Source organism: Lactuca sativa, chromosome 2, assembly GCF_002870075.4.
Source record: "Lactuca sativa cultivar Salinas chromosome 2, Lsat_Salinas_v11, whole genome shotgun sequence".
NCBI classification, from domain to species: Eukaryota; Viridiplantae; Streptophyta; class Magnoliopsida; order Asterales; family Asteraceae; genus Lactuca; species Lactuca sativa.
In genome coordinates, this window is record NC_056624.2 from 180683761 (window position 1) to 180710043 (window position 26283).

General features: G+C 36.4%; 2 protein-coding genes across 6 annotated transcripts; one reads left to right on the forward strand and one right to left on the reverse strand.

Moving 5' to 3' along the window:
• Nucleotides 1–13966: 13966 nt before the first annotated feature.
• On the forward strand, nucleotides 13967–19091 carry LOC111876682 (nuclear matrix constituent protein 1). 2 transcript variants are annotated; one of them, XM_023873250.3, is made up of 8 exons: nucleotides 13967–14470; nucleotides 14938–15147; nucleotides 15243–15496; nucleotides 15572–15842; nucleotides 15930–16013; nucleotides 16110–18130; nucleotides 18217–18418; nucleotides 18499–19091. In XM_023873250.3, the coding sequence occupies exons 1-8, from the start codon at nucleotides 14258–14260 to the stop codon at nucleotides 18757–18759; spliced, it is 3516 nt and encodes a 1171-aa protein (XP_023729018.1). In that variant the 5' UTR covers nucleotides 13967–14257; the 3' UTR covers nucleotides 18760–19091. The 2 variants fall into 2 exon arrangements, with proteins under 2 accessions (XP_023729018.1, XP_023729019.1); XM_023873251.3 differs by having other exon boundaries at nucleotides 18502–19091.
• A 383-nt stretch (nucleotides 19092–19474) lies between these two features.
• LOC111876681 (histone acetyltransferase HAC1) lies at nucleotides 19475–25622 on the reverse strand. 4 transcript variants are annotated; one of them, XM_052768531.1, is made up of 14 exons: nucleotides 25074–25622; nucleotides 24679–24778; nucleotides 24488–24595; nucleotides 23751–23943; nucleotides 22374–23627; nucleotides 21868–22275; nucleotides 21578–21778; nucleotides 21311–21457; nucleotides 20915–21208; nucleotides 20703–20842; nucleotides 20545–20623; nucleotides 20080–20478; nucleotides 19764–19981; nucleotides 19475–19686 (listed from the first exon to the last, which is right to left on the reverse strand). In XM_052768531.1, the coding sequence occupies exons 5-14, from the start codon at nucleotides 23238–23240 to the stop codon at nucleotides 19602–19604; spliced, it is 2838 nt and encodes a 945-aa protein (XP_052624491.1). In that variant the 5' UTR covers nucleotides 23241–23627; nucleotides 23751–23943; nucleotides 24488–24595; nucleotides 24679–24778; nucleotides 25074–25622; the 3' UTR covers nucleotides 19475–19601. The 4 variants fall into 4 exon arrangements, with proteins under 4 accessions (XP_052624491.1, XP_052624490.1, XP_052624489.1 ...); XM_052768530.1 differs by having other exon boundaries at nucleotides 23751–23982; XM_052768529.1 differs by lacking the exon at nucleotides 24488–24595.
• Nucleotides 25623–26283: the final 661 nt, after the last annotated feature.

The following is a 26283-nucleotide window of genomic DNA, read 5'->3' on the forward strand; positions in this document are numbered from 1 at the left end:
GACTAATTTGTAGTTGTGTACAACGAAAGAAAGAGGGGCTACTTGGCACTTGTTTGCGGAAATGCACTATGAAATCAATAGCCTGACCAACTGACACCATCAGCCATAGCCATAGCCATATCCATAGGAAAGAGAAAAAATAACTAACTAAACTGGAAGGAGTAATATAAAATTACAACCTATTTCCTCATACTGAAGAACAACATTCTACCATGTTTTCCAACTCAGGGTTTAGGGTTACACCACACATCATTTTTGCACAATATCAAGAATTTTGTACTGCTAACATTGTGTGGATTCATTTAGCTGAACATTCATGATTCAATTAACACTACTCAAAAAGAAAGGAGTATTCAAAGAAATCTAGACAGACACAATTACAGATATCTATCTAGACAAGAGGAGGGTTACCGATACTCTTCTATGTAGGGGTTTGGAAGTTCCTCATCTTTAGCTGGTCTTATATCTGTACAGGTCTGAACCAATTTAGCATGTCATCATATATACTGCAAATGTAGAAACTAAACAAATAAATTATTTTCCCTAAGCATCAATACATATATATCATTTAATTCATCATGCTTTCAAATAATTGGGATGAAAGAAGAATTAGTTTTTTATCTTATGATATAGTAACGGATTCAGTGTCATGTGGCACTTACATCTATTAAATTAAATTACTTATTATATAAATAGTGCAGAAAGCCCTTCCCTCCCTCCAATATTTATTGTACTTTCTCCAAAACAGAAACACATTAAGAGAGCATGAAAGAATAGAAAAAAAAATTGGAAATCTTATGCTACCGACCAATTTCAAGAAGCAAGCAGAAAGTAACTGAGTTGTGTTTCTGGCCACCACTCTAATCTTAATGGTAGCAGCTGATGACTTCATAACTATACTAACAATAATAGCCTCCAACCACTCTAAATTTTATGCTACGGACTGATTGTTTAGAAGGATCTGGAATCTGTCAAAGGAATTGGAATTTGAAGGAATTCCAATCTATTCCGCCTTTGGTTGGCAGAAATGGGAAGAATTTCAATTTCATTCTTTTTTATGTTTCTGTTTGGTTTGTTGTATCTTTTGTCAATTGATTTGGGATTTAAAATGTGACTTTGACAACATTACCATTTTATAACTTTTCATCAAAAAAAACTTTTATAAACAAGAAAGGAGATATCTAAGTTAAGGTTGGTAGATTGATACAACAACATTTTCTTTTGGTTTGTATAAGAATTTGTCGTGATTTTTTCTTACCATTTATGTGTTTATTTCAAAATTTGCAGCTGCCGCAGCAGCTCCTATTCCTTCAGTAGGTAATAATCATTTCAATGTATTTCGTCCTCCTTTCCTCTCCCAAAGTGAAAAAGTTTAAACATCATTTATCCGGACCGGATACACACACAGTTGATGGGAAAATAAGAAACTAGTTGCTTCTTTATCCTTTTTCTTTTTGGTTATTTTTAGTGGTCAATTTCATTCCCTTATTGTGTGTCTAGTCAACACTATAGTAACACTTGGTAGAGAATGGTTGGAGGATTGTAGTGTTAAGTAGGATTAGTTGGGTGGGGTTTTGTTGGTTGGTAAATTTGTTGACTGTATCTAGCAGGTTTTAAGTGGTTTGTTTGTTCCTTTTGTGTCACACCCCTGAACCAAGGATGGCGGAAACGTCCAGGGATGGAGGACTTCATGTGTAGTATCATAACAACAATGGTAATAGTGAGGAAAGTAAACACAACCAACATATATATAATTGAAAAAGTTACATCATTGTATGAATTACATGTTTCAAATTCAATTACAATATGTTGACAAAATGTAATAAGTTTGACGCCTCGATGTCCCATCCTCAAAAGTACTTTGTTACCTGTTTAGTGATTTCCTGAGAATACAAGCAGTTTGAAAAAGTGTCAACACAATGGTTGATGAGTTCATAAGTTTTTGTATATCTTTGTGAAAAAGCTCGTCAAGTAATGGCCTAGTTCTTCCAGAAAATCCGATATTTTTCTTAAAATGAATAATGTAGTCTTGTATCCAAAGGCTATAATGTATGAGTAATCTTCCTTATTTACGGAAAATAATGTATGTTTATTTCAATTTAAACGCTTATGATATTAGTGAAACTCTCGAAATTTCTTAAATTTGTTAATATTTTTTGTGCGTGTGGTCCTAAATCTTAGGACCAAGAAAGTAACAAGTATTGTCCATACTTAAAGTTATAAACGTGGTATCACATGATGTGTAGTCGTAAATACCAAAACCGAAAACGTACAGTAATACCCGTACTTATTGAGATAAAAGTGATTTCAAAATCGTCATAAAACTCGTTTAAGTTTTATAAAAATCTCGTAAACTTTATGTATTGTTATATCCTTATGTGAGCCGCTATAATCATACTTAAGACTAAATGAACCTGCCACGACGTTTCTCAGGCGTCGAATAAAAACTGAAATGACATTTGTCACCCGTAGACCTGCAGGTCCAACTGTAGCTAGCAGCAAGGTGTGGGGTGTCAAACCCAATATAGATCTATATACAACTATCACGTTCTCCCTCTAGGAGACTCTGATTATAACGAACAGGATTTTATATTCCGCACTCGGACGTACGGAAAATGTCTCACAATTTAGGTTAACAAGTTTACAAGTTGTATGCGGGTGTGTAAAATCTTTCTGTATGAATGTACCTTTTTCGTACGTGTGTGTGTCATGTGATGTATCATAAACTATACCTATTATAGTTTATTCAAAATGTTTGTAATATGTAAGAACTCTTTCATGAAAAAGCGTTAGGATTATGAAATCCCTTAAACTATGCTTATTATAGTTTATATATATGCGTGCTCTAAATAGATGAATAATCTTATCATGAATGACATATTTTCAGTTTATGATGATAAAATTTACAACGTATCACATCCAATACTTAGAACTTGACATTATACACTTTGCTCAACATAATACAAAGTGTTATATAAATTACAAGCTGTTAACAAATTTTCAGCCTTTCCACACTGTTTTTGAAAATTCATAGAAAAATCATACGAAGTCGAAAACTAAATCCGTAAATTTTGGGAGTTCCCAAAATTTGTCTAGTTTAATCATAATTTTTATTATGATTTTTAATGACCTGCAACTTAGGTGAAAAAGTCCAAAATCACAGACTGGTCCGGATTGGTGTTTGAAGTGATAGGCAGTTTTGTAAATATCACCATAAATTGTAGAAAAATCGTATGGAGATGTGCAAGTAGTCATTTTAAAGCTAAGAAGTGGAACTACATGCACCTAAAACAGTTTTGAAAACTAAAATGTTTAAGGTGTCCAAAACAGTCCGTGAATGGAGTCCAACTTTTCTGATGAAAGCTGTTAGAAGAATTTAGATATGTTTTTGGTGTTTTGACTTGTATTCCCCCCCTAAAAACTTGAGAAAACATGAAAAGGTAGGGGTATGAACTCACCTTGTGTGATTTCAGTAGATAAGTGTTGAAGAAGAGAGGTGTTCAACCCAAGAACACTAGAAGAATCGCTTGAAGATTCGAAGCTCTAACACAAATATAATGGAGTTTGTGTAAGATATCCATGATTTGAGTGGAAATAATTGAGATAATCATAAAGGAAATGGATTATGCTTACCAAAGGTGGAGGAAACTCTCAAGATCAGCCTTTGAATCTCGGATTTCTAGAGAGAGAAAGAGAGAGAGAAAGGAGTTTGATCTTCTTGTGAAATGAGAACAAATGAGAGAAAATGAGGAGAGAGGATGAATATCCAACTCTCAAAACATGGAGATGGCTTGTGAGGGAGGTAAAAAGTACAAGGTATGGTGGGGAGGAGTGTGGGTTGTCATGGAGTGGGCATGGGGTTGCTTGCGTCATAAAATAAGGTAAGGTCAACACTCTTCTTTTTGTACTTCACCAACCCCTTTTTAATAAGATTTTATCCTTAAAATGTGATTAAATCATTAATTTAGGGGTCTTATAATTAAAAATAAAGTTTTGGGTGAAAATCCTATGTTAAAATAATTAAAAATGGGTTTAAAACGCAAAAATACGCAAAAACGGGGTGAAAAATGTAATTTCCAGCGAGATTCTTCGGACCTAGGCCGAAACTCGGTCCCTAGGCCGAAGTTCGGTCAGATGTGCAAGGCTCGGAGGGGCTGGTCTCGGAAGCGAAGGCGCGAGCCAGAAGAAGGAGCGAGGCGAGGATCTGGTCCGAGGCTCGGTCCGAAGAGAAGCAGTCCGACGCGAAGGCAAGGGTTCGGTCCGAGGTCAGGCTAGAACCGAAGGGACTGTTGTGAACAGTACCTTCGGTTCGGATTTCCCTTCTACACGAGGTTCGGTTCGGACCTTTCTTCTTTGCATGGTTCGGTTCGGATCTCCTTCAATGTCGGGTTCGGTTCGGATGAACAGTAACTTCGGTTCAGCTCATGAACAGTACTTTCGGTTCGGACCCTCATGAATAGTGCTTTCGGTTCGGTTCATGAATAGTACTTTCGGTTCGGAGGGTTCGTTTCCTTAAGTCCGTTTTTCGCGTAGATTCCGTTCTTGGGCTATTTTTCGCCAAATTCGAGGGTCGGGATGCCCCGAGTGATTATAGAAAGTTGGGAGAGATTTCGAGAGAGATTTGAGAGAGATTCCTCGTTCTCAGAGAGATTTGGGAGAGATTTGACGTACTTGGAGAGATTTCACATACGAAGAGATACGTGAGAGAGATTTCACATACTTAGAGAGATTTGGGAGAGATTTGACATACTTGGAGAGATTTCACATACAAAGAGATATGTGAGAGAGATTTCACATACTTAGAGAGATTTGGGAGAGATTAGACATACTTGGAGAGATTTCACATACAAAGAGATGTGTGAGAGAGATTTCACATACTTAGAGAGATTTGGGAGAGATTTGGCATACTTGGAGAGATTTGGGAGAGATTTGACATACTTGGAGAGATTTCACATACAAAGAGATATGTGAGAGAGATTTCACATACTTAGAGAGATTTGGGAGAGATTTGACATACTTGGAGAGATTTCACATACAAAGAGATATGTGAGAGAGATTTCACATACTTAGAGAGATTTGGGAGAGATTTGACATACTTGGAGAGATTTGGGAGAGATTTGACATACTTGGGGAGATTTCACATACAAAGAGATATGTGAGAGAGATTTCACATACTTAGAGAGATTTGGGAGAGATTTGGCATACTTGGAGAGATTTGGGAGAGATTTGACATACTTGGAGAGATTTCACATACAAAGAGATATGTGAGAGAGATTTCACATACTTAGAGAGATTTGGGAGAGATTTGACATACTTGGAGAGATTTCACATACAAAGAGATATGTGAGAGAGATTTCACATACTTAGAGAGATTTGGGAGAGATTTGACATACTTGGAGAGATTTCACATACAAAGAGATGTGTGAGAGAGATAGAGTGAAAACGATTGAGGGTGTTTTCGTGTGTGATGAATGAGAGTGTCCGGCTTCGCAATGCAAGGTCCTTAGACCCCGTTGTGCCATGTTTTAGGATCTTACGCACTCCCTATGAGCATGCAACATTGTATTATTGTTTTTGTTCATTGTTTAGCACTAATGCTAAGGAAGTTTAAACACATGAACTTTCCAAGTGGTGTTTTCTCATTAAAATAGTGAGTTATACAGTATTTACATAATATAAACCCTATCATACAAGGTTTTAATTGAGTTGACCGGTTTGACTTGTTGACCTTGTCCGGCTTAGACTTGACCCGATTTTGACTATTGTCACATTTTGTTTCAGGCAGAAGTGCAACTTAATTTCCAGAAAAGAAGGGGCCATGGAATCTTTTCTTTATTACATCCAAGGTTCAGCGGTGCGTTAGGCGAAGCTCTAGACTTGGTTGTTAGATGGAGCATGGATGTGGTTAGTAGTTGAGTTAAATCAGATGTTTTGTTTCAAACAATAGTTATATATTTAGTTTTTCCTTTGATAGTTTAATGTTAGTTTGGTTCAGATACCTGTTGAGAAGGTTGTTTTGGAACAAAGCAATAGCCAATATGAGCTTCAAGGCGAATACGTGTTGTCCAGGTCACGAGCTGGAAAAGAAACAGGAAAAGGGAAATTACTAAAAAGAGCAATGGTTGGTCATTTAGGGAGTGTGATATCTTTTATGGGTCGCTGGAGAATGAGGCTTGAGGTTCCACGTGCTGAAATTGATGAGATGCTTCCACTTGCTAGGCTTGTTTCCCGAGGTACCGATCCAGCTATTCAGTTTAGATCAAAGGTCATCCTCATTCATTCATTCATTTATTAAGTTTCATTCTATCATCCAAACCCAAAAAGCTCTCATCTCAATCTAATGTCTTCTATGTGCAAAACACATGAGAATGAATGAATGAATGCCCTCTACCAAAATATAGCAAACACAGCCAATCCTAATCCTGTTCATATACCATAAGAGAGTAAAGTAAAGTAGGTTCCATTCCCATATATTGGTTTGGTAAACAGAGTAAATAAAGTAGGTTGCTATTTGTAGCAAAGCTCTATCTAGGATAGGGGTATATAAATATTATATGATTTTAGGTGATGTTGTTCCCCATTACCTTAATGTTGATCTTGAATTGGGAGATATACGTGTTGCAAAGTGTATCAAGTCTGACTACCCATGTGTCCCATTGGAGGAAGCTCAAGGTTCTTTACTTCGCTTACACTATAATAATCCATCTTCACACTTATTTTGTAGTTATGTTTTTTTTTTTTTTTTGCAGGCAATATAGATACTTTGAGCAAGTTCATACATTTAGAGTCCTTGAGCGGTGTTACTAAGGAAGAGTGGAGACAAGTGAGTCACACATTTAAAAAAATCAGCACAAATCTTGTTTACAGTCATGCACACATTAGGTTATTAGAACTATTAGTTTGTAAATTTTTGTTACAACTTCTATTGATTTGTTTTATCTTTCCATGGAACGATTATTTGTATGACATTAAATTTATGCAATGGATTCTATTTTTTGTATATGATATTTTATTTTCTATTATGAAACATTAAATACAAATTTAATTTGAAAATAAGTAAATCTATAAATAATATTTTTTTTAAACATTTAAAATTATGATACGCAAAAAATGTGTGTCATCTTCATTTATGACATGGCCTTTCTTGACAGGCGCTTTCTTGATACGTATTGCGTGTCATTAACACGCGCGTCGTAAGGTTATGACACGCGGATGCGTGTCGTCTTCCTTTATGAGAGGGTCTTCCTTGATACGCATTGCGTGTCGCAAACGCGCGTCGTAAATGAGCGTCGTAAATGTGCGTCGTCTCTCTTTATGACAGGGCCTTCCTTGACGCGCATTTGCGCATCGTCTGAGCCTTTTACGACACGCAATGAGCGTCGTAAAAGGCTGTTTTTCTAGTAGTGAATGTCTTTAAATGCTTTCATAGGGGGGGATACAAGTTGAATTATACTAGTTATTATATCAATCACATGTGATTAATAACTAGTACACAAATGGATTTACTATGCTTTAATCTGTCTTGTCAACAAAACTACTTCAAAATGATTTCCAAACGCTTTTACATGTTAAACTCTTTATCAACCTTGTTTTCTATACTAAATCTTTCCTTACAAATTCTGTTATAACTGTGTTTCAAACAAAGGATTTCTTATACTTTAAATTGTTTATGTCAACAAACTGCTTTTAAATCGTTTTACAAATTGATATCAAGTCATCGATTTTATTATTGAACTCTTCAAATGTTTTACAAAACTTCTTTTAAACTTTTATATTGTCAAATACATGCCTATGTATGTATAGTTATGTAAGTAATGTTTAAAGGACTTAGGACTGCTAACTCGCTTTAATTCCTTTTCCTTGTTTTAGATGTGGCCTTAGGGTATTGGTTATTTGTCTGAAGGTCGTCTAAATATTAGTTACATATTATGTATACATATGTAGACATAAAAGTTCTATCAGTCAGTTCAGTACCTTTTGATAGCAAAGGCATACCTTCATTCAGTCATATACATACATTACTAGTAACTATAATAGGTATAGTTAGGAGATACTAATCCCCGAATTAGGGTTTTCTTCCTCCAGCACCAACTCGCCGAGTCCAGCTGCCGACTCGCCGAGTTGGTCACTTAACACGTGACCATAACCCCAACTCTACTCGCCGAGTCGACCTTCCTTATTTACACTAAGAATCCTGAACTTGCACTTCTAAACTCGGGGTGTTACAATTGACTGGGTTTTGTGCTTCGCAGGGATATCATCATCCAATCCCTTTTCCCCAATCATTCCAGCAATGACAGGATGGAGCTGGCACATCGGGGACACAACAACAAAATGATGAGGATGACGAGTGACTTAGTTTATCCTTTTTATTTTTATTTTTATGCTATTTTTAGTTTATTTTGCGTTTCTTAGAATTAATATTAGTATTTTTATTTTGGTATGTATTTCGTTTAAATTAAGAATTACAAATAAAAAAACTAGTGCATTAAAAATTCACATCAACCATCTCGGTGCGGAATGCACCCAACCTCTCATCAAGTATCTCCAAGATGCCCTCCTTGACTGTCCCGAAGATCACAGGATTCTGGTCTAAAATACTGCGCGTGACATAAGATGAAATGAACTCTCTCATCTGGTCATCGAGCTGCTTGACTCCGGAGCCCGAGCATGAATGCATGATCCTTCACCGGCACCAGAACTGCCGACTGGCCTAGTGCGTAGCATCACCATACTGAAAATACACCATAACAAACATCAATATACACATCATAACTCGAGGGATCTCACATACTACAAGTTTCATGGATTCATCTCAGCCTTCCTTGATTCGAGTACGGGTCCTTTGCTTTCAGTAGTATGGACCCATACTACCTTCCACATCTATCCGTACTTTCCTAAAGAACTGCCTTGACTCTGCCAAGTCCCTTCTACTGTTTTTCTCACGCTAATCTCATCCTAGGCTTGCCCTAGGGTAATCACCACCCATTCTCTGCCATCAGCTGCATAAGAAGTCCCTGCTACCTCCCCCTAACTAGCTCGCGAATACCATTACATATTACTAAGACTATATAATTCTTCGAATGAAAGGTCCTACCCTACGATGGTTGGACTCAAACAAGAGCTGCGAAATAGAGCTAAAACTAACCTTCTGAAATTATTTAGTCCTCACAATATGTAACTTGACATATTCATTTACTAGTTAGTTAGAGATAACTAGAACTCCTAAAAGCACAAAGCAAGCAACATTCATAATCAAGCATATCCTAATCAGCCCATCATATCACTGACTAATCAGTACTAGCATGCAGGTCATAAAGTTCATACACATATAACAGGCACATAAGGCATCCTTCCTAGATCCTTAGCCCTAATCTAGCATGCAGTTTTCATAAGCATATCATAACATAAACTTGTATGGGTGATTTAGGAGTACTTACTTGAGTTCGGTTGATTGCATGCACCGCACCCTTTTTTCTCTTTTCAAAATCTTTTTTGCATGTAAAAATGGTTTTTCCATTAAAACTTTATACCAAGCCCTCAGTTTGAGTTTAGACACACCTGAGAGTGTGCCCGAATCCCTCAAACCAAGGCTCTGATACCAACTTGAAACATCCCAAAAATACAGTCCAAAAATTTCATTTTTAATTATTAAATAAACCATAGTTATCAAATCATTTCATCCAAAAAATAAGTCAACGTATCAAATCAGAGTATCATATCAAAAACACATGTCAACATATCAGAGTAAAACATCCAAGGCTAAACAAAGGGTGTGTGCACCGCAGTCATCCTGAGCTCTTCCCCTTGCTACCGGAAGTACCTGAAACCAAAACTGAAAAATGTAAGCACGAAGCTTAGTGAGTCTCCCCAAACTACCACATACCATACACATAATCATATAATCACATAATAACATACATTGGGCCTTGCTCGCTACATCGGGCCCTACCCGATATCGAGCAAAGCTCAGTATACATATAACATATCAACAAATACACATAAGTAAACACATAACATAAACATATAAACATTCCTCGGGCCCATACCTGACATCAGACCGAAATCCGGAAACATATAAACATTCCTTAGGCTTTCCCCCGCATCGAACCGAAGTTCGGAAACACATAAAACAAGCACATACACGAATCACAAAGACATCAAGCATACAAACATTCCTTGGCTTTCCCCGACATCATACCGAAGTCCGGAAACACATACACAACTACATTGGGCACTGCCCGACATCAGACCTTAATCTAGAATATGATAACATACATAAACGGGCCGACATTGGTGTCTTTGACCCATTCCTACTGGAGGTAAACTCACCTAAAATGTCAGGTGAAATAGTTGAACGTCTTTGCTCCTGCAACCGGCTCTACTCATACCCTATACAGAAACAACCCCTTAGATACCATTCTATACTCAAGACCCCTTCACGGGTCAACCTTGGTCAAAGTCAAGGTCAAGGTCAAAGTCAATGTCCAGTCAAAGTCTGAGTCAACACCCCGAGTTGACTTAACTCATCGAGTCATCCCTCTGACTCGCCGAGTTTCCATGCTCAGCAGAATCGTGATAAAACGAGTCAACTTGTCGAGTCCCTCCTTAGGCTCGTCGAGTTCTGTCCTTTATAGAATCGTGACAAATCGTTATAACTCGATGAGTCCCTCTATGGACTCACCGAGTTCTTCAGTCTGTTGCATCATCTTAATGGATTAAGCCCTTATTCTTCAGATATGAGCTTCATACTTCACATATACACTGAAAATGTCCTTATAAGGGTGAAGTTTCAAACTTTACCCATTAATAGACTTACATAATAGGTTTAGCTTAAACCCCAATTCTTTATGACCTAGATCTTGATCCAAACGCCATCAATACTCTAAACCAAGGCATATAAATTGAGATCTAGACCCTATACACTACAAGAATATGTAAAGCTTCCATCTTTCTCTCCATGCATGGCCTTTTAGAGCTTAAAAGGTCAAAATGACATCCTAAAGCTTGCATAGGGCTTCAATGGCCATAAAGTTTGCACATTTATACCATGAGAGCCCTTAAAGGTTCTAGATCTGAAGGTATACTCACTTGGGACGTCCATTTCCCAAAGATCATGCTTCTTGGACCAAAAACCCAATAAAAATGATAATAAGGATATCTAAGAAGTCACTAAGCAAGTTTGAGACCTGCTTACTAGGAAAATGATGAGAATGAAATGGAGTCTCTCGATCTACTAGCTTCTTCTTGAATCTCCAAGCTTCTCCTTCCTTCACAAGCTTCAACACACACAAAACTTCACTAAAAAATGTCTCACAAGCTCACAGATGCATTAGGGTTTCTGGATTTAGGGTTTGGGACTTGGAGGCTGGAAATGAGGCTAGCATGAGGGGGATTAAGATGATTAAATAGGGTACAAAACCCCGAAATTAGGGTTTCACCCCTGTCAGCCTACTCGTCGAGTTGAGGCTCTCAACTCTTCGAGTAGACTTTATAACCGCGCCCAATTTCCATTCCTACTTGACGAGTTTGGGGCCTCCAACTCGTTGAGTTTCTATACAAAAATGAACAAATCTTTAATAAAATACATACCAGGAATTAGGCGTTACAATAAGTTTGAAAATTATATCTACATATACCGAGTATGTATGGCAACTTCTCCTAAGTCCTTCATAGCGAAACTTTTCCAAAGTCATGCTTTTACACGATTAAGTGTAGGGATGTCGTTTCCTATGAGTAGAATGTCATCGACATACAAGACAATAAAGATACATACTCTCCCACTAGATCTAACATACATACAATGTTTTGAGAGAATCACGCAGGTTTTGAGAACGTTCAACATAATCATGGTTGTAAGTCGATTCTAAAGAGATCTAGAGTTGTCGAGCATTTTAATGGCCTAGGGACTCGGTCATGGCTTCTTCGGTCAAGGAAGAGTTGAGAAGCAGGCATACACGTTTATCGACTTCAAGCCAAACGACATGCGTTGGGTTTGGTAGAACTGAATTCTTTTCACCAACAATAGTTGTTGGTGGTTCTGAAATTGATCTAATCACATAACCTAACAAATGTTGATGGGATAGGAGATGATAAACTTGATTTTCCCACATTAGAAGATGACAATTTATTAGTCAGCATATGGATAAGAGTAGCCATGAGGAGATTTCTCTCGGAATTTGGAGTGGGGGTGACATATTGAAGAACAACAGGGAAGAAGAGGAATAACTTAGGTTGCCAACGATTTGGGTTTAGAGGATCGATGGTTATGCTGATACTAGCTTAGGAAACAATAAAGAGATAATATGACCGAATGATTTCTTTATACATTAAACACGATCATATATACAAAGTACATGGAGGGTAAATATGGAAATACAATAATACATAATATATGCTAAACTAATACATAATATATACCAAACTATGTATAGTTGCTAATAGGTTCGATTTTATGGGTTTGATTTAGATTAGGTGTGAAGATCAAAATTTTATAAACTTGATCACAATAAAGATTACAAAGCTATTTTAAAGATCAAGTTTAATTGATTAGGTTTAGGTTAAGATTTCATTTAATATTTCAATATTAGGGACATGGATGAAGGTTGGGTGGTGAAGGGTGATCTAACATGTGGTGATGTCGGAGGAGGGAGAGGGAAAAAGAACTTTCTAATTTAATATTCATAAAAATTTAAATTTAGTAAGAGAACTTAATATTATGTAAGGATATTAAAGTCATTTTACATATATACAAAAGACAAAACAACTATGAAAATCTAACCTAATAAATGAAAATGATTATGTCACATGTTATGTTATGTATACATTTGACACGTGTAATTTTCTTAGATATTATGAATTTCTTATTTTCCATAAATCATTTTCTGTTTTTTTCACTTTTCTTAAATTAAAAATTTTGGAATTGAATATTTGATAATATGATAATACATAGTTTAGTTTATACATGTAAAGTATTTAATTATATTAAACTCTAGAATAATTGCTATACAAACCTTAATTTTCTTCATTTTTAAATATTTGATAATATGTATATGTTAGTCAATTTCACAGCTAAACTCTATTAACAATTCCAAAATTATATTATATCAAAGGAAAAAGATTTCACAAAAATATTTTTGATATTGTAAAAAATATGTATGTTTATAATTTTTTTTATCTTAAATCTTTCTTTTATAATCCGTGTAATACAAAGGTCTCACATCTATTATTCATATAAAAAGCTGAAAACATGGACTATACGGGGAAAAATCAAAAATGCAACTATGAAAATTATTTGTATAAGTAATTCAAAACATGGACTCAAAGTGTAATTTTATATGTATTATATGGACGATTCATGTAATTTACTCTAAGAAAATAAATAAATAAAAAAAAAGTCCGTAAACTCAAACTAAAATTAGTAATGACCTTATCCACTTCGTGGCATCGTTGCTTCACGTGGAGTCGAAGAATATGCCAGTTAATATCCTTTTACAGATCAACGTACAACTTACCAAACCAATGTACAAGTATTTATATCCATACTTTAGCTTTTCTCGAATTTTTATTTTATTTGTTGTGCACTCTTATTCTTCCACTTACAGGGACAGAAGCGTCATTTTGACATACACTTTCGAACACCCACGTTCTTTCCCCAAAGGCGGCCTGCCTGTTAAATTTCCAAAAAGGATACCGCTTTAAGCCTTTAACCAATGTTTACCGTTAAAACAATATAGTTGTTTTTTTATTATTATTAATAAATCATCTCAATTTTGATGTAGAGTTTCTATGTCTGATAAAAAAATAAGATTTTACTAATAAAAATATTACTTTTTAAAAAGAAGAAAGACACATATAAAATAATTATGCACGTTAAAATCACTTTGAAACGTAAGAAGGACATAATAGTAATTTCCACGTGTAATTGCTGTGCTAGCCTGGAATATAAAATAAAAATTGAGAAATAACGTGAGTGATCCGCGCTAACCCACCAAAAGGTTGGCTTCTCGGCACATTTTGGAGAGAGAGAAAAGTTAGTTTGGAGACGTTACCGGATTCGAACTGCTTTTATTCGTCGGAATTTGGGATTTTTCTCACGTCCGGTTAGGGTTGATCTTCTTTCTTTCCTCTATTACTCGTCTAGTTACTCTCGGGATTTGGAACATCTGATTGCTGGTGCTTTTTGGGCGAAAAAGATTGATTTTTGTTCACTCTTTATGAAGTTAGAAGATATAGGATCTGCAATTTTGAGAGGATTATGATGGTTACACCTCAGAAGAAGCCGTGGTCGGGTTGGCTCTCGCCTAGAGCAGACAAAAACGGGATCGTCTTGGCCAATTCGGGCCCTAATTCGAGCCCTAGGGATAAGGGTTTTGCACTTGGTGAGTCTACACCCGAGGGTTTGGTATCCAACGTTGGGATTATGGATCAAGACGTTGTGATTGATAAGATTTCTAGCCTCGAGAAGGAGGTTAGTAAAGATTAATACTTTTTTATATTTTAAGCTGCTTAAGTATCTTATTTTTTGTTGCTGTTGTGGGTTTTCTTGATTTTGTGATCTGAGTTTAGATCTTTATGAAGTTCGTTCTTACTTAGTTAGTAAAAGCATGCATAATTAGGCTTCTTTTTAGGGTCTTAGTAAACCAATTTATTTCTCAATTTGATGGATGATGAAGTTTGAGCAAGCACCAGTTACTCTAGAAATATTTAGTGAATATAACGTCACAACTGGGTTCTTAAACCGCACCCGGAGTAAGTTCATAGCAGTTATCTGTTTATATGAAGTGATTCAAAGAGGTCTGAGAAAGAGAGTTTGTGAGAAAATTGTGAATTGCTACTTACCTTTTTTTTTCCTTATGTCAATGCTATTTCTTCATTCTGTTTGTCTAGTATATTTGGTAGACCTACTGAATTTCATCTGGTAATTGGTCTATACAGCTCTATGAATATCAATATAACATGGGCCTTCTTCTCATTGAGAAAAAAGAATCGGTGTCCAAAAACGAACAATATGAGCAACTATTATCCGAAACCAAAGAGCTCCTTCAGAGAGAGAAAACAGCACATCTTATTGCAATATCTGAGGTGGAGAAGCGTGAGGAGAGGTTGAGGAAAGCATTGGGGGTTGAAAAACAGTGTGTCCATGAGGTAATAACATCTTAACTTGACCTTCGATTGAGATGTCATTGTCAATACAACTTAAATAAGAGAACTGCTAACATTTAATCAATTGGTTACTGCAGTTAGAGAAGGCTTTGCGTGAAATGCGGTCAGAATATGCAGAAATAAAGTTCACTGCTGATTCGAAGTTAGAGGAAGCAAATGCTTTGGCTACTAGTGTTGAAGGGAGATCATTGGAGGTAGAGGCAAAGTTGCGTGCTGCTGATGCCAAGCTTGCTGAGGTCAGCAGAAAGACATCAGAGCTTCAGAGAAGATCACTTGAGATCGAGTCAAAAGAAGCTTCACTCATGAGAGAGCGCATGTCATTTAATTCCGAGTATGCTTCACATTTTGTTAAATTTTATTCTTTCACAACATTATTTTCTTATGTTTTTCTTATATATATTTTCAGGAGAGATGCACATGAGCGCAATCTATCTCACCAAAGGGAGGACTTGAGGGATTGGGAGAGAAAGTTACAAGAGGGAGAGGAGAAGCTGGCTGAGGTCCGTAGGTTACTCAACCAAAGAGAGGAGAGGGCAAATGATAGTGATAGGTTATTTAAACAGAAACAGCTTGAACTTGAAGAGGCACAGAAGAAAATTGACCTGGCTGATTCAGCTCTTAAAACTAAAGAAGATGAAATTAGCACCAGGATGGAAAATCTGGTCTTAAAAGAAAAGGCAAGTTTTTAAGGCTTTTGGCCAGTTGTTTTCTAGAGTTCTGTATTTGTATCGTGTATGATAAAGAACATCTGTGTTTTGTTGCAGGAGGCTGCATCTATGAGGAAGAAGTTAGAGGTAAGGGAGAAGGGATTACTAGAACTGGAGGAGAAGCTTAAGGCAAGAGAAAAAGTAAGTTGTTGTGGCTTGTTAGTTGTTACTCATGTATTATAGCATATAGTGTTGGTTCTAATATGTACAACCAATTCAACTTCTTGGTACTTACAGGTAGAGCTTCAAAAACTTTTGGATGAACACAAGGTCCTTTTGGATGCAAAGACGCATGAATTTGAGTTGGAAATGGAACAAAAGAGAAAATCATTGGATGAGGATTTCAAAAACAGGGTTGTTGAGGTGGAGAAGAAGGAAGTTGAAGTCAATCACTTGGAAGGAAAGATTGCAAAACGAGAACAGGCGCTAGAAAAGAAACAGGAGAAAATCAAGGAGAAAGAGAAGGAATTCGATGTGAAGTCGAAAGCTTTAAAGGAGAAGGAGAAGAGCCTTAAATCTGAGGAGAAGAACCTAGAGAATGAAAGGAAAGAATTAAGCAGTGAAATGGAGAATTTGTTGAATCTCAAGGTTGAGCTTGAGAAGTTAAGCAGTGAAATTGAAGAGCAAAAATTGAAGATAAGTGAAGAACGTGAAAGGCTTCGAGTCACAGAAGAGGAGAGGTGTGAGCATGCCCGTTTGCAGTCTGAACTGAAGCAAGAGATAGAAAAAATCAGGCAAGAGAGAGAAGCGGTTTTGAATGAAAGGGAAAATCTGAAGCAGGAGAAGGAGAAGTTTGAAAAGGAATGGGAAGATCTTGATGAGAAAAGAGTTGAAATAAAGAAGGAATTGGAATCTTTTACTGCACAGAAGAAAAAGATAGAAAAAACAAACCGTTTAGAAGAAGAAAGGTTGAACAACGAGAAGCTGGAAACACAAGCTTATGTGGAAAGAGAGTTGGAAGCTCTGAGATTGGCTAAAGAGTCGTTTGCTGCGACCATGGAGCATGAGAAATCTGTGTTGGAAGAGCAATATGAGAGTAAGAAATCCCAAATGCTTCATGAATTTGAGGTTCTGAAACAAGAACTGGAGACTGAAATGCAGCGGAAAGAGGCGGAGATTGAGAACCGCATGCGTGAAGCAAAAAAATCATTTGAAGAAGAGAGAGACAGGGAGCTGGGGAATGTGAAGTACTTGAAAGATGTTGCAAGTAGAGAAATGGAAGAGATGAAGCTAGAAAGGGTACAGTTAGAAAAGGAAAAACAAGATGTATTTGCAAACCAGAAGCATCTAGAAGGGCAGCAGCTTGAAATGAAAAAAGACATAGATGAACTTGTTAGCCTGAGCATAAAGTTAAAGGATCAACGCGAACAGTTTCTCAAGGAAAAGAAACGGTTTGTGGCATTCGTTGAGGAAAACAAAGGGTGCAAGGAGTGTGGAGAGAGAGTTTCTGAGTTTGTACTCTCTGATCTTCAATCTTTATCAGAAATGAAGAATGCAGATAGTTTTCCTCTCCCAAAGTTTGATGGGTATTTGAAAGAAGCTGGGCAGGGTACTTCAGAGAGACCAAATGTAGGGACATCCATGGCCATGGGTAATAATAATTCAGGATCTCCTGCTTCTGGTGGGACCTTGACCTGGTTACGAAAATGCACCTCAAAGATCTCTATATTCTCAACTGGGAAGAAGAATGTACATGAAGGTGGCGTTGAAGATGGTAGTACAGAGGGAGCAACACAAGCACAAGAGAAGCTTGTAGATGTTGGAGAAATACCAGAATACATATTGAGCTCCGAGGAAGAACAGGAAGTGTCGGCTAGAGTTGTATTGGATTCTTTTGATGTCCAGAGGGTCCAATCCGTGGATGATGCTGGTGATGATGATCATGGAAACACCAACAACCAGACACATGACATTGAAGAAGTTTCCCAGCAGCAGTCTCCTTCTGATATGAGGAATGAAAGTCAGAGTCAGAGTCAGAGTAAACGAACCAGGAGGGCTACCACTAGAGGGAGAGGGCGTCCTAAAAGGGCAACTAGTGAGAACAATGGTGTTGAGCACTCTTCTGAAGTTGGTGTTGGTGTTGGTGTTGAGGGAACATCAAAAACATCAAAGGGTAGGCGTAAGCGTGCAATTGAAGAAGATCCTGACTACAGTGAATATTCTGACAGTGTCACCACTGGGAGTAGGAGACAGAAAGTTGAAGCTCAACCTCAACCTCAACCTCAAGTTAGACGATACAACCTTCGTCGACCCAAGGCGTAAGTAACTGCATTTATAACTTGTTTTTTTGTTAAGCCATAATCTTTTATTAGTCTACCTACATTTCTTCCCTGTTAATCATCAGTGGAGCCCCCGCCTTGTCTAATCAAACTAAAGAAGATGATGTGTCGGTGTCACATAACTCAAAGGGAAGCGGACATGTTGGGAGAAAGAGAAGAGCAAAGCCTCAACCTGGAGCTTCAGCTAGTCTTGCTAATGGAGATCACACCCAAGATTCACAACCCCATGATCATGATCATCATCATCATCATGATGGGTTTCTGGAGGTAGTCCTTCCTGTCTCCTATTTAATCTGAATTTATATTGATAATCATCGTTGGTTTTTATTTATTTGGTATGGTATCAGAAGAAAGTTGTAGATGGGGAGAATGAGGTGGCAGGAAACAATTGCTCAGATGATGTTGGTGTTGCTTTGAGTGAAGAAGTCAACGGGACGCCTCAACAGCACAAACAGCACCAGACTGGAACTCCTGCTGCTGTCCAAGACCAACATGACAATGATGATGATGATGATGATGATGATGAGTCTGAAGATGAAGAGGAGGAGGTTGAGCATCCTGGTGAAGTTTCCATTGGAAGAAAGCTGTGGACATTTATCTCAACATGAGGAACAAGTAGAAGCCTTTTTTTTATATATATATATATATCATGCATGCATAGAGTCCAAACAACTCCCACCTTTTTGGCGTCAAGAGTTGTTTGTTGTGTTTCTTTGTTTGTTTCTAGTGTCGTCTATTAATTGTTTCTGTAGGAGTCACGTTGTAGCTAGTTTCCTAGGCTTGGTATGGTATATCTTCAGTCAGATTGTTTTTTTATTTCTTTTGCTTTGCAACATAAATTTGCTATGGCCAGTTAACTTGTCACTGGACCTGGATTGTCACACTTGATTTTCATTTTGTGTTAACAGACCATGATTATGATTGTTCATTCTATTTATAATTTCTAGTGTGTCTTATCTTGTTTGTTTCGACATTTTGCATGATTGTTCATTCTATATTACATTCAAACCCATGCGTGAAACATCAAATGAAAACATCTTTGTTAGTGCATCTAACCATGAGATACAAAAACAAAAAATGTAAAATTGAAAATTTGATTTATACATACTAGGGTTTGGTGCCTGAAAAACCATCCACAGACCAAATGCTCCAACTACTGTTAGTTATCTTTAACTACTCTAAACACTATATATATATATATATATATATATATATATATATATATATATATATATATATATATATATATATATATATATATATATATATATATATATATATATATATATATATATATATATATATATATATAGAGCTTGGACACAGAGCAAAAACACATCACTTATGTTGTTGATATGATATGATGACAAAAGCTCAAACTTTATCTATTCATGTTAGTTGTGCAAAACTGTGACCACTTCAACTTTATTTTCTTTACTGTAGAGGTGATTCAGTAACAGGAAGCTCCTGCTACCGGTGGTGCTTGATTAGCCATAGCCGAGCGGGCTTTAAGCTCCTTGTGCTTCTTTATATCCCTGAACCACAAAACCACATTACATTACAAGACACTTTTTGGGTTGTAGTAAGATTGAGAGTTTTTGGTACAACTTACATGCAGCGAGGTATCCTGCAATCAGAATCTTTACATATTTGTGAGTGCTCCTTTAATATTCTCCATACCCGTTGACAAAATTGGCAACCTCCAGGAACCCTCACACTACATCTAGAAGCATGGTAGAAAAGTCTTCTCATAGTTACACACTCTGTATAAGAGCACGGGATCCTCGCACATTCAGATGCATGCATTAAAACATCCAGCACTGCTTTCAACTGCAATGGAAAGGAATATAAAAAATTATCTAAGATTCAACATTTGTTTTTTACTTGATTAACGTAAGAAAGAAAAAGTTGTTCAGAATCATAGATACCGTCATGGGTTTCTGTTGCTTCTGGAGATGTCCATGTCCAGGTTTCGATCCCCTGACAAGTATGAGTGAAGGTGGATTTAATCTGTGAGGATGATAAGCACCACGTTTCATCTTATAGCATGATTCACAAACATTATACTTTGTACAGATGTCACAATGCCAGCATCCCTCAACCACAACATCTTTGTTGCAAGCAGTGCAGGTTGGTTTAATAGGAGGCGGCTTGTGGATTAGATGATACAAGATCATCATAGACGAATATTTGGCATGGGATAATGTATCAAACTGAAAATGGGATTTCTGGCATTTGTTTAAGAAGGCATCACGAGTCTCAAAGAAACTGTTCACAAACACATCATCTTTATCTTTGGTATCAACAGTCACATTCTTCACCACAACCTGTAAACACAACCACATTAACAATAACAAGAAAAAGGAAGGTCTTTAAGGTGGAGTTTCTCTCACCTCAGAGAGTAGATTCTTTTCACCAGAATGGCATGTGTGCATTTCAGTCCTAGAAAGATTCTTCTCAGCATTAAAACATCTGCAGTGAAGCGAAGCACACCATAATCATCAGTAAACACGTATGTTTTTATTTAGAGAAAGAGAAAGAGGTCATTTACCTTGAACATAGTTGAATCTTTTTGCAGTGGCTGCAAAACCATCTGCTTCCAGATAATATCACTTCATGGCAATGAGTGCAAACATGTTGTAAATGGACAATCATAAAGTTTTCCTTCACAGGTAGAATAGTTTGGCCCAGCTGCAAGTAAAATCAAGAAACAAGAATATGAGTCTAAGTGAGGCAGAGCATACAGCAAGCAAAAAATATTACCTTTTGCATCACTAACACATCCTTGACTGCAACATCAGGTTTATCCTGTCCCATGGCTTTCAAGATTCTCTTGTTAGGTAGCTTGCTTTGCAATCCACCAGCACTAGTTTCTTCTACTTCAAGTTTCCTAACTATATTTTCAGCTGCCCCTGACCAATAATCACCATCAAAAAAGGGCAAACGAGCTGCAGTTATCTTTCTATTCCCCTCTCCACTAGCAACAAAAAACTGATTGTATAAATTTGTGTAGTCCACAACAACACCATCTTCCGCCCCTTTCTTTAGCATTGACTTGTACCTAAACATTAAAAAAAAAAAAAAATCAGCAAAATATACTCTCTTACTTTGGGGCATTTCACCAAACACCTTATGTGCAGACTGCAGAGAGAAAGAGAGGTACCACTGGCGTAGCTTATCCTGCTTTGGTGTTCTCTGAGTCTCTGGATGGCAGTAAAAAATGTAATCTTCTCCTTTTATAAGAGGACATGCCCATATATAACAGGTGGCGAAACCCCGTGTCTTGCAATACTCGAGGTATCCAATCTGATGATCATCATAACATAGGCAAAACAACAAAAGAGATACTTTTAATCTAGTTGTTTCTATACCAACACACAAGTGTTAATAAATTAAACAAAAGAAAAAGTGAAAGAAGTGAAGTACCAATATCTCATGATAAACAAAGGTCCGAAGAGATTCACCACTCACGCTCTTTCTCTCGGGTCTAAAGTACTTTACAGAATCAAGATATGAGATATACACACAACGTTGATTTGGGCCCCCACACTCTGATCCAAACTCCTGAACACACATTCCAAACAGGCACACATCTACCCCTTCTATATTCTGGAACAAAAAGATCAACTGATGCCAAAAAGATATAGATATATAATGTCAGATGAGATGCCTATTCAGAAATATAAGTAAGCTGAAAGCATAATAATAATAGTTACCTTTGATCTGTATGTAAATCCTGATGGGTAATCTTCTCCATGAAGTATGTCTTTAAACTTCTGTCTCACTTCCAGCTGTTTCTCAACAGACACAACTACCCTCACAACAAGGCCTTCAGCTCCAGGTACCTCATTGGGTTCAATTCCAGAAATCTTTGCCATTTCTTGTCTTTCTTGATTCAGACGCCTACACAGTCTTTCCTCTATGTGATCACTCAGATTGGTTCTTGGAAGATCTTTTGCTCCAAAAGCATTGGTTTCTGGTAAGGGAACACGTGTTCCATCCTCTATTTCTTCTAAATAACATTTAGGACAAATATATTCCGCCTTCCCTTCCACATCTTTTTCATCATTATACAGACCACATATCCTATGCTGCCAGCATTGACATCTATCACAAAGAACCCACTGCATGATCAAGTAAGTCATCAACACCAAATAGATTAAGAATTAAGACCACAGACAAATAAGGTTAGTGCATTAAAATGATAAAATCAACAACTTACAGAGTCCTCTTTTTCCTCATCGTTTTTTGCTTTTTGGAGATTTGATTTGGGAATAGAAAACCCGCGCATAATAATATTAGTCCCATGAGATCCTCTGTAGCATGACATACAGAAACAATGGCGTATACCAATTTCATTTGTTGATCGAAAATACCCGACATTTCGCTTGATACGGGTGTCACAAGATGAGCAGTATATAGGTGATGGGGCAAATACAAGCTTATCCATGGTACACAGCTGGCATCTGTTTTGACCGATTGACTGTTCTCTGTTTCCTGATACATCATCCTTCTGAGGGGTAAAACTCAACAAATGCCCTCTGATTTGATCTGCAGTGAAAAAATCAGCTAAAGACACGCTCTGTATCTTCATCTTCTCTGATTTGTTCATTTCATTGTTTGTAATACCATTATCATCACTTTGTTTTAGCCCTGTTGATTCTTGTTCACCATTCAACTTCTTTTTCTGATCATCATCCCTGGCTTCTTCTTCTTCTTCTTCTTCTTCTTCTTCTTCTCCATTTGCACTAACTTTTGAGTCAATATCTGCTCCTAAAAGTTCTGTTTGTAGTTGTACTACTTCCTGAACATCTTCATTAGATACAATTGTTTCCATCTTCTGATATTTTGTAGGTAATAATGCATCTTCTGAAAGTGTTCCGGTGTGACTCGGATCAGCATAAAGTGTGGGCTCTGATTCATCTATCTTTCTCTTTTTAGATTCCAATTGAAATTTATTAGTACCATATAAAGACCTTGCAGGCCCGCAAATACTGCAATTTGAATCATGACACTTGTCAAAATGGGATGCCAGTTCAAGATACATGGAGCAATTGCAAAAATTGTCCTTGCATTCTGCTGCATGCATATAATTTGGAAAGGAACTTCTCTTCTCAAATCTGCTGGCATATCTTTGTACATGATATATGAATTAAGGACTTGCAAACTAGAGATTTGATTTGAACTTTCCAAAACATGTGGTTGAGCCTGAATTGCGACTTCATTTCTGATTTTTCATCATTCCCAAATAACATATTTGATTGAGACTTCAGTTGATAATAAGCTCTACTATCAAAAGCTTCAGAATCAGATATCATATCTCCATAAGAACATGCAGTGATGGATGATACTTGTTCAGGTGAAGTAATAAGGTCTAGATCAGTCTGCTTTACACCCAATGGGGAAATTAAGTTCATCCCACCACAACCAACATTTGTGCTGGGGTTATTCTTGGAATAATCGTTAAATGCAGATCCTGTAGATGTTTATTACTTTATTAAACATAAATAATAAATAATTTAGTGGGGGGGGGGGGGGGGGGGGGGGGGGGGGGGGGGATGTTAGGAAAAAATGGGAATGGAAGAGCCAAAGAACATACCTCCACAAAGCTCAGGATTATAGATTGAAGTAGAATTGTAATGATTGTATCCCAAATTCATGTAATTTTCAGGACAGATTGAAGTAGAGCTATGAAAAACAGGTGAAACCAACAAGTCTGGCAAAGATGAATGAGAGGAAGCAAGGGTGTTGGATACTATCTGATGAAGATTAGCATCATGTTGAATGTAGTTCTGCAATCCATGGGCAAGTAACTTGTGGTCATTATACTCCTATTAGAGTTTCAGAAAGTATGTAAGTTTAGATATGAAAAGCGACATATCACATATTTATCAACACAATTAGAAATTTAGAATTTTCCACATGGCAAGTCTTCACAATAACAAGAAATGTTTATGCATGGAAATAAGCTTAATTAAAGACCTTTGAAGCATGAAATTCCGATTTCAATATGATAAATATTCATAAGGCTAAAAACAAGTCTAGAAGCCCTTGGCAGTTGGCATGCTATAACCACTTTTCCCCATTTCTTTACAGCTGAAATGCTTTAAATGAAATTGATGATTTCACTATATGGGAAAAGCACAAAGTTCCCATTTATAATCATTAGCGAATAGATCTAGCACGAATCACATCGGATGCAACTCATTTTGAGAAGTTTTTTTTTCCAATGGAAGCATCCGAACAATAAATCTTGTTGCACATTTGCAATATTCAATTCTACTTATAAAAAAGAACAAGCACACACGCGATTGGAGTAAATCGAATAATCATTACCCAATCTACCACAGATCATATTAGATACAACCAATCGAGAGTTTTCTCCAATCAACATGTTGGAACCCTAAATTCTGTCCCAATGCCGATCATTATGGTACTAATTAGCTGCACGCGCGATTCAAACCACCACCAAATCATCCACATTGTAATATCCAATTCTACTAATGACAAAGAACAAGAATGGTTACCTTTTGAGAATCGATAGAAGTCGGAAATCGGGTGTTCAAGTGATTGATAAGGTCAGATGCCCAATTCTCTCCCACAGTTGTCTCCATATAGTTTTTGGCACTACACAGTATATATACACTCATTAAATATAGTAAATAAATGCTCAATGCACTTGACTTAAATCACTAATCCCTAATGTATGCATTAATTGTCCCCTTGCTTCACGCTATAAAGTTTAAAGTTGTCAAGTAATACCACATTAACACTAAAAACTTGTCTTTTCATCATTATGAAACACATACTTACACCAAACAAAACTCATAGACGCCTTAATGTTCAAAGAACTAATATCAAATACAGCCCCCACTATCAAATTCGAAACTTAAAAGCCCAAAAAGAAGAACAAGTAACTTACACGCTGCCGATAAACTTATTAACATTATTGACGCCGGAACGTCGCTTCTTGTGCAAATTACTCGCGACACCTCCTTCTTTCTGAATACCAATGTTCTTGTTCGTGAATTGGTCGCGTACGTGACCTAATTCGTAAACCATCCTTTCATAATTTCAAATTGCAAGAACATACAATGAACAGGGTATCTGAAAATTTCAAGGAAGATTGCGAAAGACACGCAACGGGTAGGAATTCAACGATTGGTAAGGAACCCTAGTTTGGGCAAATAAAAAAGAGGGAAAGTTTTTTTTTTTGTTTGTTTTTTTTTCTCTCGATGTTCAAGGAATCGTTGTTAGCTTCTTCTATCTTCGAAATCTAAGTACGAATCGAATGTCCCCCGTTTGGATGGCGATGAGGAAGTTAGGGTAAATCGAATTAAATTTCCATTTTAATTTATAGGTTATGATTTCTATCTAATTCGGCTCGGCTGATTTTGTGGGGTCATATCGAGTAGTAGTGATGACTTAGGTTTCGGGTGTCGTATGAAGTGGTACCTTGCTAATAAAAAATATTGATTAATTTATGGACGATGGCGCCAAATGCATGTATTTTTAATTCATTAGTTAAAGAATAATTTGACCCTTTTCATTTAATTTTTGTATATAAAGTTGGTAAATCAAACAATTTATTAGTCTCTTACCTTTATATTTATATATTTTTATTTTAATGACTTTAGTTTTTGTGTAATTTTACTTCAATTTACTAGGATGTATGATTATTTTAAGACAAAACCATGAGTTTCTTTAGTATTATATAATTAAAACATTAAGAAATAAAATAAACAAGATTATGTAATTAACAAGATAATTATATTAATTATTACATTCTATTGTCACATTTGTTTAAAGTTGATCCATCCAAACGACTTATTTAATAAATAAAAAACCAACTAAAATATAATGATAAATAAAAAATATATTATTTCATAGATATAAATTTTAATTAAATAAAAGTAAATTGTTAAATAAAGTACATATCAACATGTTTTATTCCGTTAAAAATATATATTATATGTTTTGCAAATAATAAACCAAAAAATATCTATGATTTAGAAAAAAAGATACAATATAAAAAGAAAATAAAGACAATGAAATCTTAAAAATAACAATAATGATTTTTATTAAAATAAGATTTAACTGTTTTGAAAATTAACAAGAATAATCATATACAT

Excerpts from the sequence above, each read along its gene's own strand:
- LOC111876682 (XM_023873250.3), top strand. The coding sequence starts at position 14,258 with ATGATGGTTACACCTCAGAAGAAGCCGTGGTCGGGTTGGCTCTCGCCT. Across the intron at positions 14,471-14,937 it reads TTTCTAGCCTCGAGAAGGAG|CTCTATGAATATCAATATAA; the intron begins GTTAGTAAAGAT and ends TGGTCTATACAG. Across the intron at positions 15,497-15,571 it reads CGCATGTCATTTAATTCCGA|GAGAGATGCACATGAGCGCA; the intron begins GTATGCTTCACA and ends ATATATTTTCAG.
- LOC111876681 (XM_052768529.1), bottom strand. The coding sequence starts at position 23,240 with ATGCATGCAGCAGAATGCAAGGACAATTTTTGCAATTGCTCCATGTAT. Across the intron at positions 19,982-20,079 it reads AGCAACAGAAACCCATGACG|TTGAAAGCAGTGCTGGATGT; the intron begins GTATCTATGATT and ends TTTCCATTGCAG. Across the intron at positions 19,687-19,763 it reads TGCAGGATACCTCGCTGCAT|GGATATAAAGAAGCACAAGG; the intron begins GTAAGTTGTACC and ends TTTGTGGTTCAG.